This window comes from Filicampus tigris, chromosome 2 (assembly GCF_054856515.1).
Source record: "Filicampus tigris isolate MCC_2025a chromosome 2, RoL_Ftig_1.0, whole genome shotgun sequence".
Taxonomy (NCBI): Eukaryota; Metazoa; Chordata; class Actinopteri; order Syngnathiformes; family Syngnathidae; genus Filicampus; species Filicampus tigris.
This window is the reverse complement of record NC_141218.1, coordinates 515,840-531,110: the sequence shown is the minus strand read 5'-3', so window position 1 is coordinate 531,110 and position 15,271 is coordinate 515,840. Positions and strand designations below refer to the sequence as shown.

The window sequence follows — 15,271 nt, the reverse complement described above, 5'->3', positions numbered from 1 at the left end:
TCTACATTGCTTTATCCACTGTAATCATTCTTTTTATTTGCTTACATTTTTATGGAACAACTACTACAATTGTATGGATTGTCATAGGCAAGGTATCTTAATTATATTGTATAGCACATTTCACACAAAAGGTAACTAAATGTGCTTCACATAATTAAAAGTACAACATTTAAAATCATTTACAAAGAAAAGGGTTAAAAGACATTGATAAGCAAGTAAAGGAAAAAAATCACGAATAAAAAACAAACAGTGCAAGAACGAGATTTTGGAAAGAAAACATTTAAAAATTCTTTGAAAGACCTTTTGTCATAAGTATGGGGGAAAAATAGTTTTTAAACTGGATTTAAAAGCATTTATTTACACAAGGGCTGGACTTGGCTTCTGTTGGCAGCTTATTCCATTTACATGCAGCAAAACAGCTAAATGCTGCATCACCCTTTTTGGTTTGACCTCTGGGCTCCACGAATTAACTCCAGTCTGCGGGCCTGAGAGGTTTATATTCTATTAGAATTTATTTTATGTATTCGGGATCTAAACCAGTGATTTATAGACCAGTAGCAGAACTTACTAAAAATGTATGAATATATTTCTTTATGAAAAATAGAACAAAGTCTAAAACAAAAATTATAATTTCTGTTTCAATTTCATGTATGCACGCAAGAGCATTTAATGTGATCGTTGTGCAAGTCTCAAATTAAGTAAAATGATCATAAGAACTGCTATAAAAAGCCCCAAAATATTTAACCAATGCATGTCCAATGTCCCCCCCCCCCCCCCCCCCCAAAAAAAAATAAACTCGAGTATGGCCGCTCAGCGGTTTGCCGGCCCCTCTCGCCAGAGGTGGAGTTTGACACCACTGTGGCCCAAAACAAATGCTGCTGGTGTATCGAGTTGAGCGGCAGAGCAGGCCGGGCGAACAATGGAGCAGAAGAGGAGGTGCCGTACAGGTAAGGACATGTCTATATCTGGAGAGTTTCGACAAGATTTTTTTTTAAAAATGTTTTTTGCCTTAGTCTGCTTCTTAAATCCTTTTTGACGCTACTATTACTACCTATAGTGACATACCTAACATACACCAACTGCATCTATTGATTTTAATGTCTGCTATATCAATAACACTTTTGTTTCCAGAAAATAAAAAAGTTTAAAAATAAAAAGGTTAGGGGGTGCAGCAGTTTTTTTGTGCACTGCGAGGGCGAGCCACAACAACTAATCCAGTTTCACTTAATGGCCCATTCATTTTTATTAGATTTTGAATTTTTTTACTACAAATAATGTGTCTTTGTTCATCTATCTATGCTAGGGACATAGAGTGGCGCGCAGAACAATTACATTTGTGCATTTGTGAACTAAAGTGAAGATCATTAGTGCTGCAGGGGTAGGGAACTCTGGTTCCTCGAGAGCCATATCCTGCCTGTTTTGGATCCCTCCCTAGTACAACACACCTGACTCAAATGATCAAGATGGTTTCAGACTTCTACCGAGCATGCTGATGAGCTGATCATTTGAATGAGCTGCGTTGTACTCGGGAGAGATCCAAAACAGCTGCCTGTTTTGGATGTGGCTCTCGAGAAAGCCGAGTTCCCTAACCCTGCTCTACTGTATTTTTGTGACTATTTTTGGTTGGTGTATGTGAGATTTTTATTGTTTTTTTCCCCATTTGTGCCATGTCTGTATGTGAGCTAAGATCTTTGCATGTCAGCGAAGATTAGCCTGGGTTGTTACCGGGCGTTACACAGAGACTGTGCCGCATGTGCATTTTTTTCAAAGTCAAATCATATGTAAGCCATTTATTTTTAAGGGTGATGTTGTAAGTTGACTCTTACTGTATTCAAATGTTTTGAGATCATAGTTTGCGATATACGCGTTTTTACGGTTGAAGCTACTAAGTTAAGCAAAGACTGATTTGGTGTACTCTTTCTTGCATTTTTCTTGTATAACTGCATTCTGTTTGTGCATCCAAATGACGGTTGCTTGGAATAAGTGGCGGTTGTGAAGGACTCTGTCATTATTACGGCGAGAAGAGGTGCTGTGCAACAAAGCCACGTGGTGGCGTGACACTTAACATTCTTTGGCTGCTGTGTAGTCAGTGTAGGCTCGTGCGCCATTCGGTGTGTTGTTGCAATCCTATTGGGGCATGTCAGCCAGTCGAGCGCAGACCTCCGCCAGGGAGAAATGTTGGGGGACGGCGGGGAATGAACGCATTTGCATCATGCTCATTTGTCGGTGATATTGGGCAGGTGGTCAGTGGGAAGAGGTGGGGGACTCGAGTCACATGACTTTGAAATGAACCTGATTGTTGTTGTTGTTGTTGTTTTTTTAATGGCATGCTTTCATACTGCACAGTACATCAAGTATCAATTTGGCAATGCAGCTGCCTGTATTTCAGTTTGATTTGACATTTGAAAAACTGGTTCCATACGATAAAACGTGACTTGAAAACATTGCCGTTACTGTAATAGAGGTTGAATTGTTCACTGGGACAAGCTGAAGCATGTGAAAGCTAATGACAAGGTGCTTTCCCCGGTTGAAGGGACTCATTGTGAGAGGTCTCATTCCGGTGCGATGACAAGGGTGGGTAACCCTTTTCCTGTCAGGGGCTAAAAATATTTTGTTCTGGATCAAAATTGAACTTCAATGCAGTAATGAATCTTATCCCTGACCAAACAGGTTCAAATATCTTACTGCGAGCAATTGCCATGTTTGCTGACACTAACCTCTATTTTTGCACTTACCCTTTTGACCGTTTTGTTCCCGTCCCCGTAGCTTTCGGCTGAAATGCTCCTGCAAGCCACCAGAAAGAGATTCCCAAAACGATGCCGCTTCATCTCGACGGAAAGGACGATCAAAAGCACCGTGAAGGCTTTTTTTGAGAGTGACAGCTGAAAAGGCCGCTTTAACAGAGTCAACCTGTTCGGACGGGAAGAACAATGCCGAAGTCAAAGGGTCAAAGCTTGCCCTTGCTTCCCTTCCTGCTTCTCGCAATGACTTGCGAGGCTTCCCTTGTAAAAGTCAACAAGGCTTTACAGGTGAGACGGGGTCAGTCGGCCTACCTCCAGGAAGGTGACCTGCACTTCCTTATCCCGCTTCAAAAGGATGCATGCAAAGTGGAAGTGGTGTTAAATGAGCCCATAACTCAACGAGTGGGAAAATTGCTGCCTGAGGTAAAGGAACACCACACACAGAGACTTTATTCTTTCTTTATTCTTCGCTTCAGTCAGTTGAGTTCTGTGTGAATAGATACAAGTAGCTCACCAGTGTTTACCGTACCATTCATGGCATCTTTTTCCAGGGATTTGACTGCCGTTACCGAGAGAATGAGGTCAAGTACGTCCATAATGGCTCTCCGCGATTGACGGAGGACACAGTCAAGCTTCGGCTGTATCGGTACGTCACCTTAATCTCGGCCATTTCGCAGTTCTCCTATCACGGCCCAGTTGTATTTGTGGTTTGTGATGAATGTGGCTTCACTTTACTGTATACCTTTTATTGACTGGCTTTATAACAACCACTCTGTGTTTCTCAATAGGTTCACTCAGACTCACACATACGTTGAGGTGTTTTCCCTCCGCGTTGACATCCTGGAAGCCGACTGCAGTCTTATCAAGCTCGGACCTCAATTTTTGCACGTTCCCTTTTATGGCATCTCTGCTGATGTTGATGGCAATGTGGTGTCCTTTCACTATGAAAGGCGGCGCCGCAGCTTAGAGTGTAGCGTCCATCTCAGTACTCATGAGACTCGCCTGCCAGCTCATGGGCAACTCGTTACCGGGAAGCCCGAGGAAGCCGTCCAGAGAGGGGACGAGCCGCTGCGCTACATTGAGGGTAATGCTGTGCATACTGGGAGCATTCCCTGCGATGTCTCTCAAAACTAATGCGAAATCCAATTTTCCAGAAGATCCAGCTCGATGTAATTCTGACGTCTGCCTGAGGGGTGTGAAGCCTGTCACGGTCTTCACAGTCCCCTGCGAGGACTTCCTGGTGATGGGGCTGAAATACCAGCATATGACTCCTCCATCTCCTGACATTGACTACATTGCAATCAGGCTTGACCTCAAAGACACAAGGAGCGGCAGCGTATATCAGGCAATGTCACTTTATCCTGTTTAAAAGTCTGCTATAGCGGAGATGCACAACATTTAGGAAAACATACGATGCAGCAATCAAACAGATGTGGAATACACATGGGGCCCCAAAGGAGAGCCCTGGGCAATGTGGGGTTTTTTTTTCGTTTGTTTTTTTTACCCAGCTCTCGAAGCTAGTTTCACTTCATAGCATTACATTCAGCGAGCATGTTGATAATGAGTAGATCCACAGAAAAAGTCTCATAAACTCAGGCCATATTCAGCGGTTCTTCAAACACAAACTACCAAACTTGAACCTCATGTACTGGTCGGATGGGCGACACGAACGACAATGTCAACAACATGTCAGGAGTAGATTCATAAGAACCCGTGCCCAAAGAAACAAGGCAATGAACCAACAAACGTGGAATACATGTGGGGCCCCAAGACAGAGCCCTGGGGAACATCTTTTTTTTCCAATGTTGTTTAAACGATGCTCCTCCGTATTCACTCATTTCTGCCATTTTGGAGGATTATTATCGGAATGAATTTGTGAATGTAATTCAAATGTAATCATATACATTGCTCACACTTCAGGAAGCAATCCTTGAAGATGCATTATGCATGATTTTTACTGACATGAATACATTTCTTGAAATGTACATTTCTTAAAATACGGCTTTATTTTCCAATGAAGTCTGAACAGATTTGGATTCCAGTGCAGATTACAGGCGCACTGGCGAACCAGTCACCCACGGTGTCATTCATGCCAACGTTCATCCTGGAGGCGGACCAGTTCATCCTCACTCCACTATCCACCGCCACGTTAGACGGCGAGGATGAGGAAACGCCGCAAGAGAGGCTGATTTTCAACATCACCAAAGCGCCTTCAGATGGCTTCATCACTCACCTGTCCGACCAAACGCATCCCATCTATTCCTTCACATGGTTGGATTTAAATGGCATGCTCATTGCATTTCAGCCCCCTAACTCCTCTCATACCCAGCGCAGGCACTTTGAGGTTGGATTTTCTTTGCAAATGTACTGTAAAATGTTGTGGTGGAATCAATGGACCTTAAGAATCTTCCCGTACAGATGGAAATCGAGGTTCATGACTTTTTCTTTGAGAAGAGCCCACCAGTGACTGTTCACGTGTCCGTGCGGAATGCAGAGACCAACGCGCCCAGGGTTTCCTGGAACATGGGTATGGTTAGTTTTTTGAATCATTTTATTGGTATTTGTTTTTGATTTTAAGGGCCATCACTTCAGGCCATACTGACATAGCAGTTGTGGATCTATTGGAGCAAATGCGCAATTTGTCATCCAGGTCTCAGCCTGTTGGAAGGTCAATCACGTCCAATAACATGGGAGCAGCTCCAGATTGTGGACAATAACAACATAGGCGCGGTCCGTATCATCACCGTGGACGGACTTCTGCATGGAAGACTGACTGTCAGAGGTGCCACATTAACGTTCGATTCATTTCTAGTATGACTAGAAAATGTGTTATTTTTCTTCAGCCCAATAAACGGCCTTTTAGTCACTGCACTGAGGAGCAGATGTTCTAAAGTCCATATAGATCACATTTAACGAGCTGCCTTTGCTATCCCTAGGTGGAAAGAGTTACATGTTTACCGTCGGGGACATTATAGCCGGCATCGTTTGCTATCACCACGACGACAGCGACTCCACCGGTGACTTCATCGTCTTCCGCATCACCGATGGTCGCCACCAGACCCGGCACAAGTTCCCCATAAAGATCCTCGCTAAAGACGATAGCCCTCCCTTCCTCATTGCCAACATGTTGCTGGAGCTGTCCCAGGGTCAAACGGCTCTCTTGAAAGGCACCGCCCTCCAGGCTTCCGATATGGACTCCAGCAGTGATTACATCCTCTTTAACATCACCAGACCCCCACGGGTGGGAGAGATTATGAAGTTTCCAGGACCGGGGCTAACAGGTCAGAGAAACACATGCCACGCTTATTTTGTTCACCATGAGTGGACGATAAAGCTGCTGCTCCTAATAACGAAAGACGAACTGACACCTTCCCTAAAATCCTTATATTGATTTTATTGATAGTTTAAAAGGTAAATACCAGAAGCGGGCATTTTGCTCAATTTCGCTGGGCCGGCATTTGTCGTCTGTCAGCGGCCCGCTCACCCGTCCGTCATTCATCAGTTCGTCATTTTTTATGACGAACCGAATCGTAACCGTCAGTCAGTCTGTCGGTTAAGTCTGTCGATTAGTCAGTCGGAAGTCCGTTGGTCCCGTCGTCGGTCCACCCAAAAAATGTCCGAAAATCTGGTGCCCGCCAGTGATGGACTGACGGAACGCCACTGACGGACGCGGTTAGTGGCGATTATGACGGATGAAAAGCCATTTCCGTCATTCGTCAATCCGTCATTTTTAAAAGGTGTCCCATCATTCATCAGTCGTCAGCAAAAGGGACGATCAGTCTGACGAAACGCTCACCTCTGGCAAATCCAGAATGTCCTAAAAGTCTGGTGTCCGGGTCGGGGCGATGGACAAAAACTTGTCAAACCGGCGCTAAGTTGCACAGTGCATACAACTTTGACTTCGTAGCCCAGGTTCAAAAATGTGTCTGTTTCCCCCAGGTTACCCGGTCAGCAAATTCTTGCAGAGGGACCTCTCTCAGTCCGTGGTTTATTATCGACACAAGGGGGATGAGGTGCTTGATGACTCCTTTGAGTTTGTGCTGTCGGATTTCCAGGATCCCCCGAATTTATCAGAGCCCCAGGTAACCATGTTTGCCGTTTGTGCATTTGGCGTAGTGCAAGGAAGGATGCGACGCTGATCATCTTTGTGACGTGTAGGTGGTCATGTTACACATTGAGCCGGTCCCCCACCAAGCACCTCAGGAGGTTCCTAGCGCCAGACGCTGTCTTGTGGTCAAAGAGACAGACGTGGTCCATGTAACACAGCAACACCTTCGCTTTGTAGACAAGGACTCGCCAGACAGTGATCTGACATACGCGGTTACGACTCCACCTTTCTATAGTGATGGTCGCAGGTCAGTATGCTATATGAGTCCAATGCAAATTTTTGACATTTTTATTGGGTCTACTGACAAAGGATTGTTGCAGCAGAGAAGTAATCTGGCAAACCTCAAATTCTGAATAAACATACCTGAGCTTTGTGGTGCTGTCATTCTGACGAGCAGCAGCGAGGACGCTGGGAGGTTATTCCTCGTGGACAGCATACCCAAGTTCACCAAAGACACCAATGCGCCAGTGTTGAGGCTCTTCACGCAAGTAATTCCCTTTTTTGTCAACCGATATCAATCGGATTTCACAGATGAGTCTGGCCATGTGTAATGAATGATGTTTAGCTGGTTCTGCGCTGATACGCTGGCCTTCATCTCTCAGCATGCCATCAACTTCATGAAAGTGGCCTACATGCCTCCAACTGCGGATATCGGTCCTTTTCCTCGATACATCCAGTTTGTGCTCTCCGTAACCAATCGACTTGGCAAAACACTTGATGGGATCTGCTTTAACATTACTGTGATGCCAGTTGACAACCAACCGCCACAGGTACGGCGTAGCGACACCCAAAACAGCTCCTTCTCGTTCGTACAATTCTTTAAATTGTTTTTTTGATTCTTGAGCAGAGTGGTCAAAGCTGTATAATGCACCATTTCAGGTCATCACCAACCCTGTGCTGGTCGACGAGGGTGGTGAGTGCTGGCTTGGCCCAGAACACCTGCAGCTGGCAGATGTGGACTCTGTCAAAGAAGCTTTGCAATTGGAGCTTTTGAGGGAACCGCAGCATGGAGCGCTGTGGCTTAACAGCTTTGCTCTAAAGCGTGGACAAAGCTTTACTCTGCATGACCTGACAAGCCAGAGAGTTAGGTTCGATATTTTGATATTCCACAAACACAATATTAATCCGAATTCCATGTTTCCGCTAGTGGGCCTGCATAGAACATATTCTTGTTAAGAACATTTTTGGGTCGACTTCCCCTCCTGACAGATACTGCTGTGAAAAATGACGGGTAAAAGTGGAAACACTAATTCACTCCTTTACTTTAGTACAATGGTTATCTTAGTTTGGGATTCCTCATTATGGTTAGTTTGTTGTCCGTTTTGACTTTGATTTTTCAATTCACTTAGTTTTACTGGGTTTTTAGATTAGGTTTGTCAGTTTTTCATTTTGTAGAAAAAGCTTCATTTTAGTTGAGTTTTTATTCGTTTTTTACATTTTGTAGAAAAAGCTTCGTTTTAGTTGAGTTTTTATTAGTTTTTCATTTTGCAGAAACAGCTTCATTTTAGTTGAGTTTTTATTAGTTTTAGTATTAGTTTTTGTGTGTTCATATATAGAGTATTTGTCAAGTGTAAGATGAGAAGAATAAAGGTCATTAAGTGTTGTATAATATAATAAAGTAAACTGCAATTTTCAAACGACTTTTGTTCGGACATACAGCAATACGGAAATAAATGCATTTAAAATGAACGCCGATGGCTCATGTATGATATTAACTGATGAAAAGATGAACACGAAGGACATTTTAGCTGAAATAATAGTTAGGTTTAGTTGGTTTTATAAACATAGGATGTAGTCTCAGTTTCTTTTAGTTATTTTAAAAAGCATTTTCATTTTTATTTTATTCCATTCAAGAAAATGTCATTTTAAATGTTTTTAGTCTGAGTTACTTTGTCATTTTTTGTTCACAAAATAATCTTAAGTACAAGTAAAAGCATTCCTTATCCTCTGTTTAATATTACAGTTGCCTTGTTGTCTTTTCAGATACAGTCATGACGGTTCAGAAACTGTGAAGGACGGCATTGATCTGGCGGCAACAGATGGCGCCAACAAAATCAATCTGATTCTGCAAGTGAATGTAAGTACGCACATCAGTGAGAGCTACTCGTCACTTGATCAAGTACACCAAACTCGTACTGTAATTGCGATTTGTCTTTCTAGGTATCTCCTATCAATGATGAGGTACCGGTGCTGGTTGCCGATTTGAAAGCGGCGCTCACGTGCGCCGAGGGGCAGAGCGTCGTCATTTCAGGTGAGTACCTCTCAGCAATTGACGCAGACACGGACAACAGCAGCCTCGCCTTCCTGATTGCACGACAGCCCCACCGCGGGCTGGTGCTGAGAAACCACGAGGTCGTCGATAACTTCATTCAGGCGGACATCAGCGCAGGCATTATCAGCTACAAGCACACGGGTAAGCAGCAGCAACGCCAGACAGAACGAAATAATTCTGCTAAAGTTCTTTTTATTGCTTTGGGACGTGTTTGAGTCTCTATTGAAATGATATTAGCTACTAGCTTGAGCCCACCTCTGCGAAAACAAACAAGCTTGCGGTTGCGGCTTTAGGGCAGGAGATAGGACTCACTCCGCACCATGACACCATCACCTTTGTGATTTCCGATGGAGAAACTGAAAAATCCGCTCTGTGCTGTAGCGGGAGAAAGCCGCAAATCCGAAGCGGGGAAACATCTCTTCCCGTGTACGACCTTCACATCACCATTTTCCCCGTCAACAGCCAGCCGCCCTCGCTGAAAACAGGTGGACCATTCTATGTCACACAAGTGCATGAGCTCTAGACAGTAACATCAGAACCCAAATCCTTTGCTCGGTTTGCAGGAAACATATTTGTGGTAGACGAAGGTGGGAGAGCCCAGATAAAGGCAAGTCATTTGAAGGTGTCGGATGTGGACACAGTCGTGGAGGAGCTGCTGGTCAGTTTGGTGACTCTGCCTCAGTTTGGCTACCTTGAAAATGTTCTGCCTAGACCTGGCTTTGAGAAAAGCACCACTGGTGTGAGCATCGGTAAGCGTTTCGCTTTCCATCCACGTTCGCTTTAATAGGTCAAGTACATGCTCTATAGGGTTTAAGTCACTTGGCCAGTCTGAAACCTTTCGCTTCTTGGCCCTGACGGATTCCGGGTGGCACAGTCTTTGTTTACAACGCTCCAAAGGTTTTGTGCGATGGTTTGGTATTCCTTACTTACTTCTCTCTTTTCCCCAGACTCCTGTACTTACAGAGACATCATTACGGGTCAGATCAACTACGTGCAGTCCAGGCACCAAAAACTGGAACCAACAACCGACCAGCTAATCCTCTGTGTCTCAGACGGCAAATTTAGCTCTGCCCGTGTAACGTTCAACATCATTGTCATCCCAACAAATGACGAGATTCCGGAGTTTGTGGCTCGAAATATTACGGTGAGTTCTTTTCTTCGTTTGCCTTCGCATGATCCACTGACTTCTGCTTTCTGTTTAGGTACAAGAAGGGCAAATGAAGCCTCTGGACTTGTCTGTGTTAAATGCGACAGATCTGGATGTGCCCCAGAATGTCTTGCGCTTCCATGTTGTCAAACCCCCTCGGCATGGCAATATAATTCGCCCCCGCGGAATTGACACACATCAGGATGCCAATTCGGAATCCTCTGTGGTTGACTTCACAATGGCAGAGCTAACAAATGGTACGTCTAAGTCGATATAATGTCGATAAATAACTTTTTCATTTTTTATTTTTTTTACAGTAGTAGCGTTGGGTTTGGATGCGTGTACCATTTCACATTGTAATCATAAGCAAACTAGAAAAATGGTCCCGTCTCATTTCTAGGCCACTCTGGTTTCTCTGAGATCTTTAGTGGTCCAAAGAATCACTCTTTTTTTTCCCTTTTTGTTTCCCCCTAAATTGTATTCTCACTGTCTTTCAGGTAAAACTGTGGCATACATGCATGACGATTCTGAACATTTGGAGGACAGCTTTACCGTCCAGTTAATGGACGGTAGACACAAAATACAAAGACATGTTATGGTGGAAGTATTGGCAGTCAATGATGAAAAGCCTCATTTAATAAGGTTTGTCATGTCATGTCATCTTCCAAAGCGCTTATCCTATATAGGGTCGCGGGGAGTTGCTGGAGCCTATCCCAGCCGTCAATGGGCGAAGGCAGACTACACCCCGAACTGGTCGCCAGCCAGTCGCAGGGCACACATAGACACTGTCACTGAGCGGGAATCGATCCCACGCTGCCCGCACACAACTCAGGCGTGTGTACCACTACACTATCAGCGGACTTAATAAGGTTTGATTAGATGAATTCAATCAATGCTATAGTTGAACTCGAGCTGACTTCTTTAACTTTCATATTTTAGGGCGAGCCATCGGTTCTTAGTGTTGCCCATCCGTCTAGTATATGTACACTATTTCCAATTTGAAGAAGTGAAACTAACTTCAGGGCTTAATTGTGAAAGAAAACAGTGTTCCCCATGGCTCTGCTTTGGGGCCCCACATCTGCTCCACATTTTTTTTCTATCCACGCAGTTTTTTTTTAAATTGGGGCGACGTGGGTTCTTGAGTCTTTTTTGTGAGCCTACTCGTGATAAGCATAACTATAATATCATTTTGCTAGCGTCACCCATCTATCTAGTTTACGATGTTCCAATTTTGTATCAATCAGACCAAAGCCCAGGACAAGTTCTCTTTTTTATTTCATTTTTTTTTTACTTTTTTGTGGTTCTACATACCTGATGATAGACAAGCCGACCAAATTACATTGGTCAGTGAAACTGGTCCTGGGGGCTGAATTTTTAAAGTGCTACCAAAACCCTTTTTTTAGTGGCCCAAATAAAACTGCAGTGGACCTGTTATTAAAAACCGCTCGGAATTTGTGGTGATGAACATGTTATGCTGTGTCCTTCAGGAACAACGGACTGGAGGTGGAACCAGGAGAGGCCAGACTCATAACCAGTGTAACCCTCTTTGCACAGGACCATGACACTCCCTCCTCGCAGGTCATGTACATTTTTAAGAGTGTACCTACACAAGGACTCCTACAGCTTAAGGTTTGTGCACTGTACTATAGAGTGCCCTTGACTGTTTTTAATTGGACATTCACCCGAGTGGGACTCATTTCTTTCCGCAGCACGTTCAAAACTGGCTGCCGCTGACAGTCGGGGACAACTGTACGCAGGAAATGGTAGACATGAACCGTCTGCGTTATGTGCACAGAGACCCGTTGGGTACGACGATGCAGGACCTTTTCGTTTTCCTCCTAGAGGACGGACAGAATCAGTCTCCCTCCCAGCAATTCAACATATTTGTCAAACATGTAGAAAAAGGTATTTCATTCAATGCTCCCTTAAATCTGTGATGTACTTACAGTAATATATATATATATATATATATATATATATATATATATATATATATATATATATATATATATATATATATATATATATATATGTATATATATGTATATGTATATGTATATATCCATCCATCCATTATCCCTACCGCTTATCCTCACAAGGGTCGCGGGCGTGCTGGAGCCTATCCCAGCTGTCTTCGGGCAATAGGCGGGGGACACCCCGAATTGGTTGCCAGCCAATCGCAGGGCACAGAGACAAACAACCACACTCACAATCACACCTACAGGCAATTTAGAGAGTCCAATCAACTTACCATGCATGTTTTTGGAATGTGGGAGGAAACCGGAGTACCCGGAGAAAACCCACGCAGGCACGGCGAGAACATGCAAACTCCACACAGGGAGGCCGGGGCCATATATATATATATATATATATATATATATATATATATATATATATATATATATATATATATATATATATATATATATATATATATATATATATATATATATATATATATATATATATATATATATATATATATATATATATATATATATATATATATATATATATATATATATATATATATATATATATATATATATATATATATATATATATATATATATATATATATATGTTTTTCTTGCGTGGATATTAAAGAAAATGTACAGTGTTGCCACACTATATGCGTAGGGATTGGAAGTAACCGAGCCCTGCCACAAACAGTTAACTGTTTAAAAGGATTACAATTGCCTAGAGATGCCACAAGTAGCAAACACTACTATTGTTTAGATGAAACTCCTAAACTCACTTCAACATCGTTCCTTGGCAACAGGATGCCAGGACATGGTGGCAACTGGCAAGGCACTAATTTTGTCTAAATGATGCTCCTCAATTCACATTAACCAAGTTCCTTGGCACAAAGAAACCAAGAGTTGGCACCAAAGTAATACTTTTATTGCTTGAGGTGAGTTTTTCAGCGGATAATGGAGGGCACATAACATTTTTTTTTTTTAAATCAAATGCCGAACCGCAACACTGCGGAGGTTCGCTATCTTTTTGATGCTGTGATCTGAAGCCAGTTGAACGTTTTTTTCACAGTTCACAATGTTAGCGACGCTATGGAACATGTTTTTTTTGACAGCATAAATCAGGGAAAAAAACTCTTGAATAGCAACAAGTGACATTCAATGTTAGTGTCTTTTATGTACTTATAGTTCATACTGAGAAGAAGAAAAACTATTTTGTGTTTGTTTTCCTCTTTTGCCAAGAAAACAAAATGTGTATTGTATAATATTGACCATGTGAATTTATTTTCACTTTTGAAGTTAAGTGGAATTTCGGAGCATGTACATTTTCTTCAGTACACAGGAGTTGAAGTAGTGTTTTGACTTCTTACTTTAGCCACCTCTGCCTAAAATGCTCAGGCACAGCATTTGACTTTGTCTCTACTGGTGTGACTTTATTTTTTTTCCAGGAACTATCGCTATCTTTGTCAGGCCCGTGAGCGTCGACCGCGGCGGTCGCGTGGTTCTCACCACCGACGTGCTGTTCGCCACAGACCGTGCAGACAGGCCCGAGGAGCTTTTGTTTGTCATCACCACCCCGGCGCCTCACGGATATTTGGAGAACACCAAGCATCCTGGAGTCACCATCTCCGCCTTCAGTCAGATGGATGTCGCGGCAAACCGAGTGGCTTATGTGCATGACAAGCAAGCTAGCACGCCCACAGAAACCATTGAGTGAGTTTGCAAGCCTTTGAGGAAGATTGTTTTTGACTTTGCTCCAACCAGTATCCAAGGATTGAGCAAAGAGCCTGTTTCTGTTCTGTTAGGTTTGTTGTTAGTAACAACAAGACAAGCCGAAAGGGAATCTTGGAGGTGTCCGTGAAAATGGTGGATCAAACGCCGCCGTCATTGTCCAACAAAGGCCTTGTAATTCCCCAAGGGTTCGCCGTGACCCTGAGTCCAGACTGCCTTGCCATGACCGACCCTGACACCCCACGCGGCGCCCTGGTCTTTACGCTCCTGCAGCCTCCTTGGCATGGCGAGCTGCTGTTACGCGGAAGCACGCTGAGGGCGGGTTCCACTTTCAGCCAGCGACATATCGAGGAGTCGGAGGTCACATACAAGCATAACGGAGCGCCGTCACAGATCGACCGATTCGAGTTCAGCGCCACCGATAGCGCCAATCGTGGCGTCCTGCTGAATGGGAAGTTGCATACGGAAGCGCTGTCTTTCATCATTCAGGTAAATGACAACGCTCAGTAGTTGGAGTTGCAGAGCCAAGGCCCTTTTGAAAATGCGAAATTGAAATTGAAAGTGTGCCGTGGCGCATTGGTGTGCCCTAAGAGATCATCAGGTGTGCCCCGGGAAATTATCCAATGTTATTATGTTGACAAAAAAAAAAAATTCTAATGAAAAAAAACCAAAAACTGTTCACTGCCAGACATTTTCAGACCGTCTTTTACCCTAACGTTTGAAAACATTTAGAAAAAGATATATAAATAAGTTCCTGGGCTTGAATGGCCGGACTGTGAAAAGACAAGTAAATTCGTCAATGGCAGTGGATGAGTTCATTTATGCCAACCACGTATAGTAATAGGAAAAACAATAAAGTGTTTGACCGAATGTACATAATGACCATGTATAGTCACTTTTGTCAACCGTTTTGTTAAGTGGTGTGCCGTGAGATTTTTTTCCGATGTGAAATATGTGCCTTGGCAACCTTAATAAAGGTTGAGAAACAGTGATTTAAAGGACCAATTTTGGCCATTCCACTCCTTGCATGTTTGTGCAGCGATTCAAACAGAAACAGCAATGTCATCTCTAGATCGATCTGTGGTTACTTTCAGATCAAGCCTTTGGATACGTCACATCCTGAAGTTGTAAAGCTTGTCCCTCTGTGGAAGGCGGAGCTCTTAGCCGATGGAAGATACGGAATTTTTTTGTCATCTCGGGAGCTGAAAGCCAAAGACGCTCACAGCAAGGAAGATGAGCTGATCTTCCTCATTTTTCGGCAGCCCTACTTTGGCCACCTGGAAAATCTCACCACAG

The 15,271-nt window shown here is 43.4% G+C and overlaps 1 protein-coding gene across 1 annotated transcript in view; it reads left to right on the top strand.

Annotated features, from left to right (window-relative positions):
* The first annotated feature begins 798 nt into the window (after positions 1–798).
* The window catches only part of frem1a (Fras1 related extracellular matrix 1a), a 28,764-nt gene continuing 14,291 nt past the window's right edge, over positions 799–15,271 (top strand). The window contains exons 1-26 of the mRNA XM_086024276.1: positions 799–947; positions 2,767–3,164; positions 3,293–3,387; positions 3,530–3,825; positions 3,896–4,086; positions 4,762–5,085; positions 5,160–5,268; positions 5,392–5,523; positions 5,678–6,022; positions 6,681–6,823; positions 6,900–7,096; positions 7,247–7,337; positions 7,452–7,619; positions 7,729–7,937; positions 8,833–8,926; positions 9,010–9,262; positions 9,415–9,606; positions 9,685–9,870; positions 10,069–10,265; positions 10,324–10,525; positions 10,766–10,910; positions 11,756–11,897; positions 11,978–12,173; positions 13,693–13,957; positions 14,050–14,464; positions 15,070–15,271. Of these exons, the coding sequence (XP_085880402.1) occupies positions 2,931–3,164; positions 3,293–3,387; positions 3,530–3,825; positions 3,896–4,086; positions 4,762–5,085; positions 5,160–5,268; positions 5,392–5,523; positions 5,678–6,022; positions 6,681–6,823; positions 6,900–7,096; positions 7,247–7,337; positions 7,452–7,619; positions 7,729–7,937; positions 8,833–8,926; positions 9,010–9,262; positions 9,415–9,606; positions 9,685–9,870; positions 10,069–10,265; positions 10,324–10,525; positions 10,766–10,910; positions 11,756–11,897; positions 11,978–12,173; positions 13,693–13,957; positions 14,050–14,464; positions 15,070–15,271 (5,023 nt within the window). The 5' untranslated portion in view covers positions 799–947; positions 2,767–2,930. The remainder of the gene's footprint in view (positions 948–2,766; positions 3,165–3,292; positions 3,388–3,529; positions 3,826–3,895; positions 4,087–4,761; positions 5,086–5,159; positions 5,269–5,391; positions 5,524–5,677; positions 6,023–6,680; positions 6,824–6,899; positions 7,097–7,246; positions 7,338–7,451; positions 7,620–7,728; positions 7,938–8,832; positions 8,927–9,009; positions 9,263–9,414; positions 9,607–9,684; positions 9,871–10,068; positions 10,266–10,323; positions 10,526–10,765; positions 10,911–11,755; positions 11,898–11,977; positions 12,174–13,692; positions 13,958–14,049; positions 14,465–15,069) is intronic.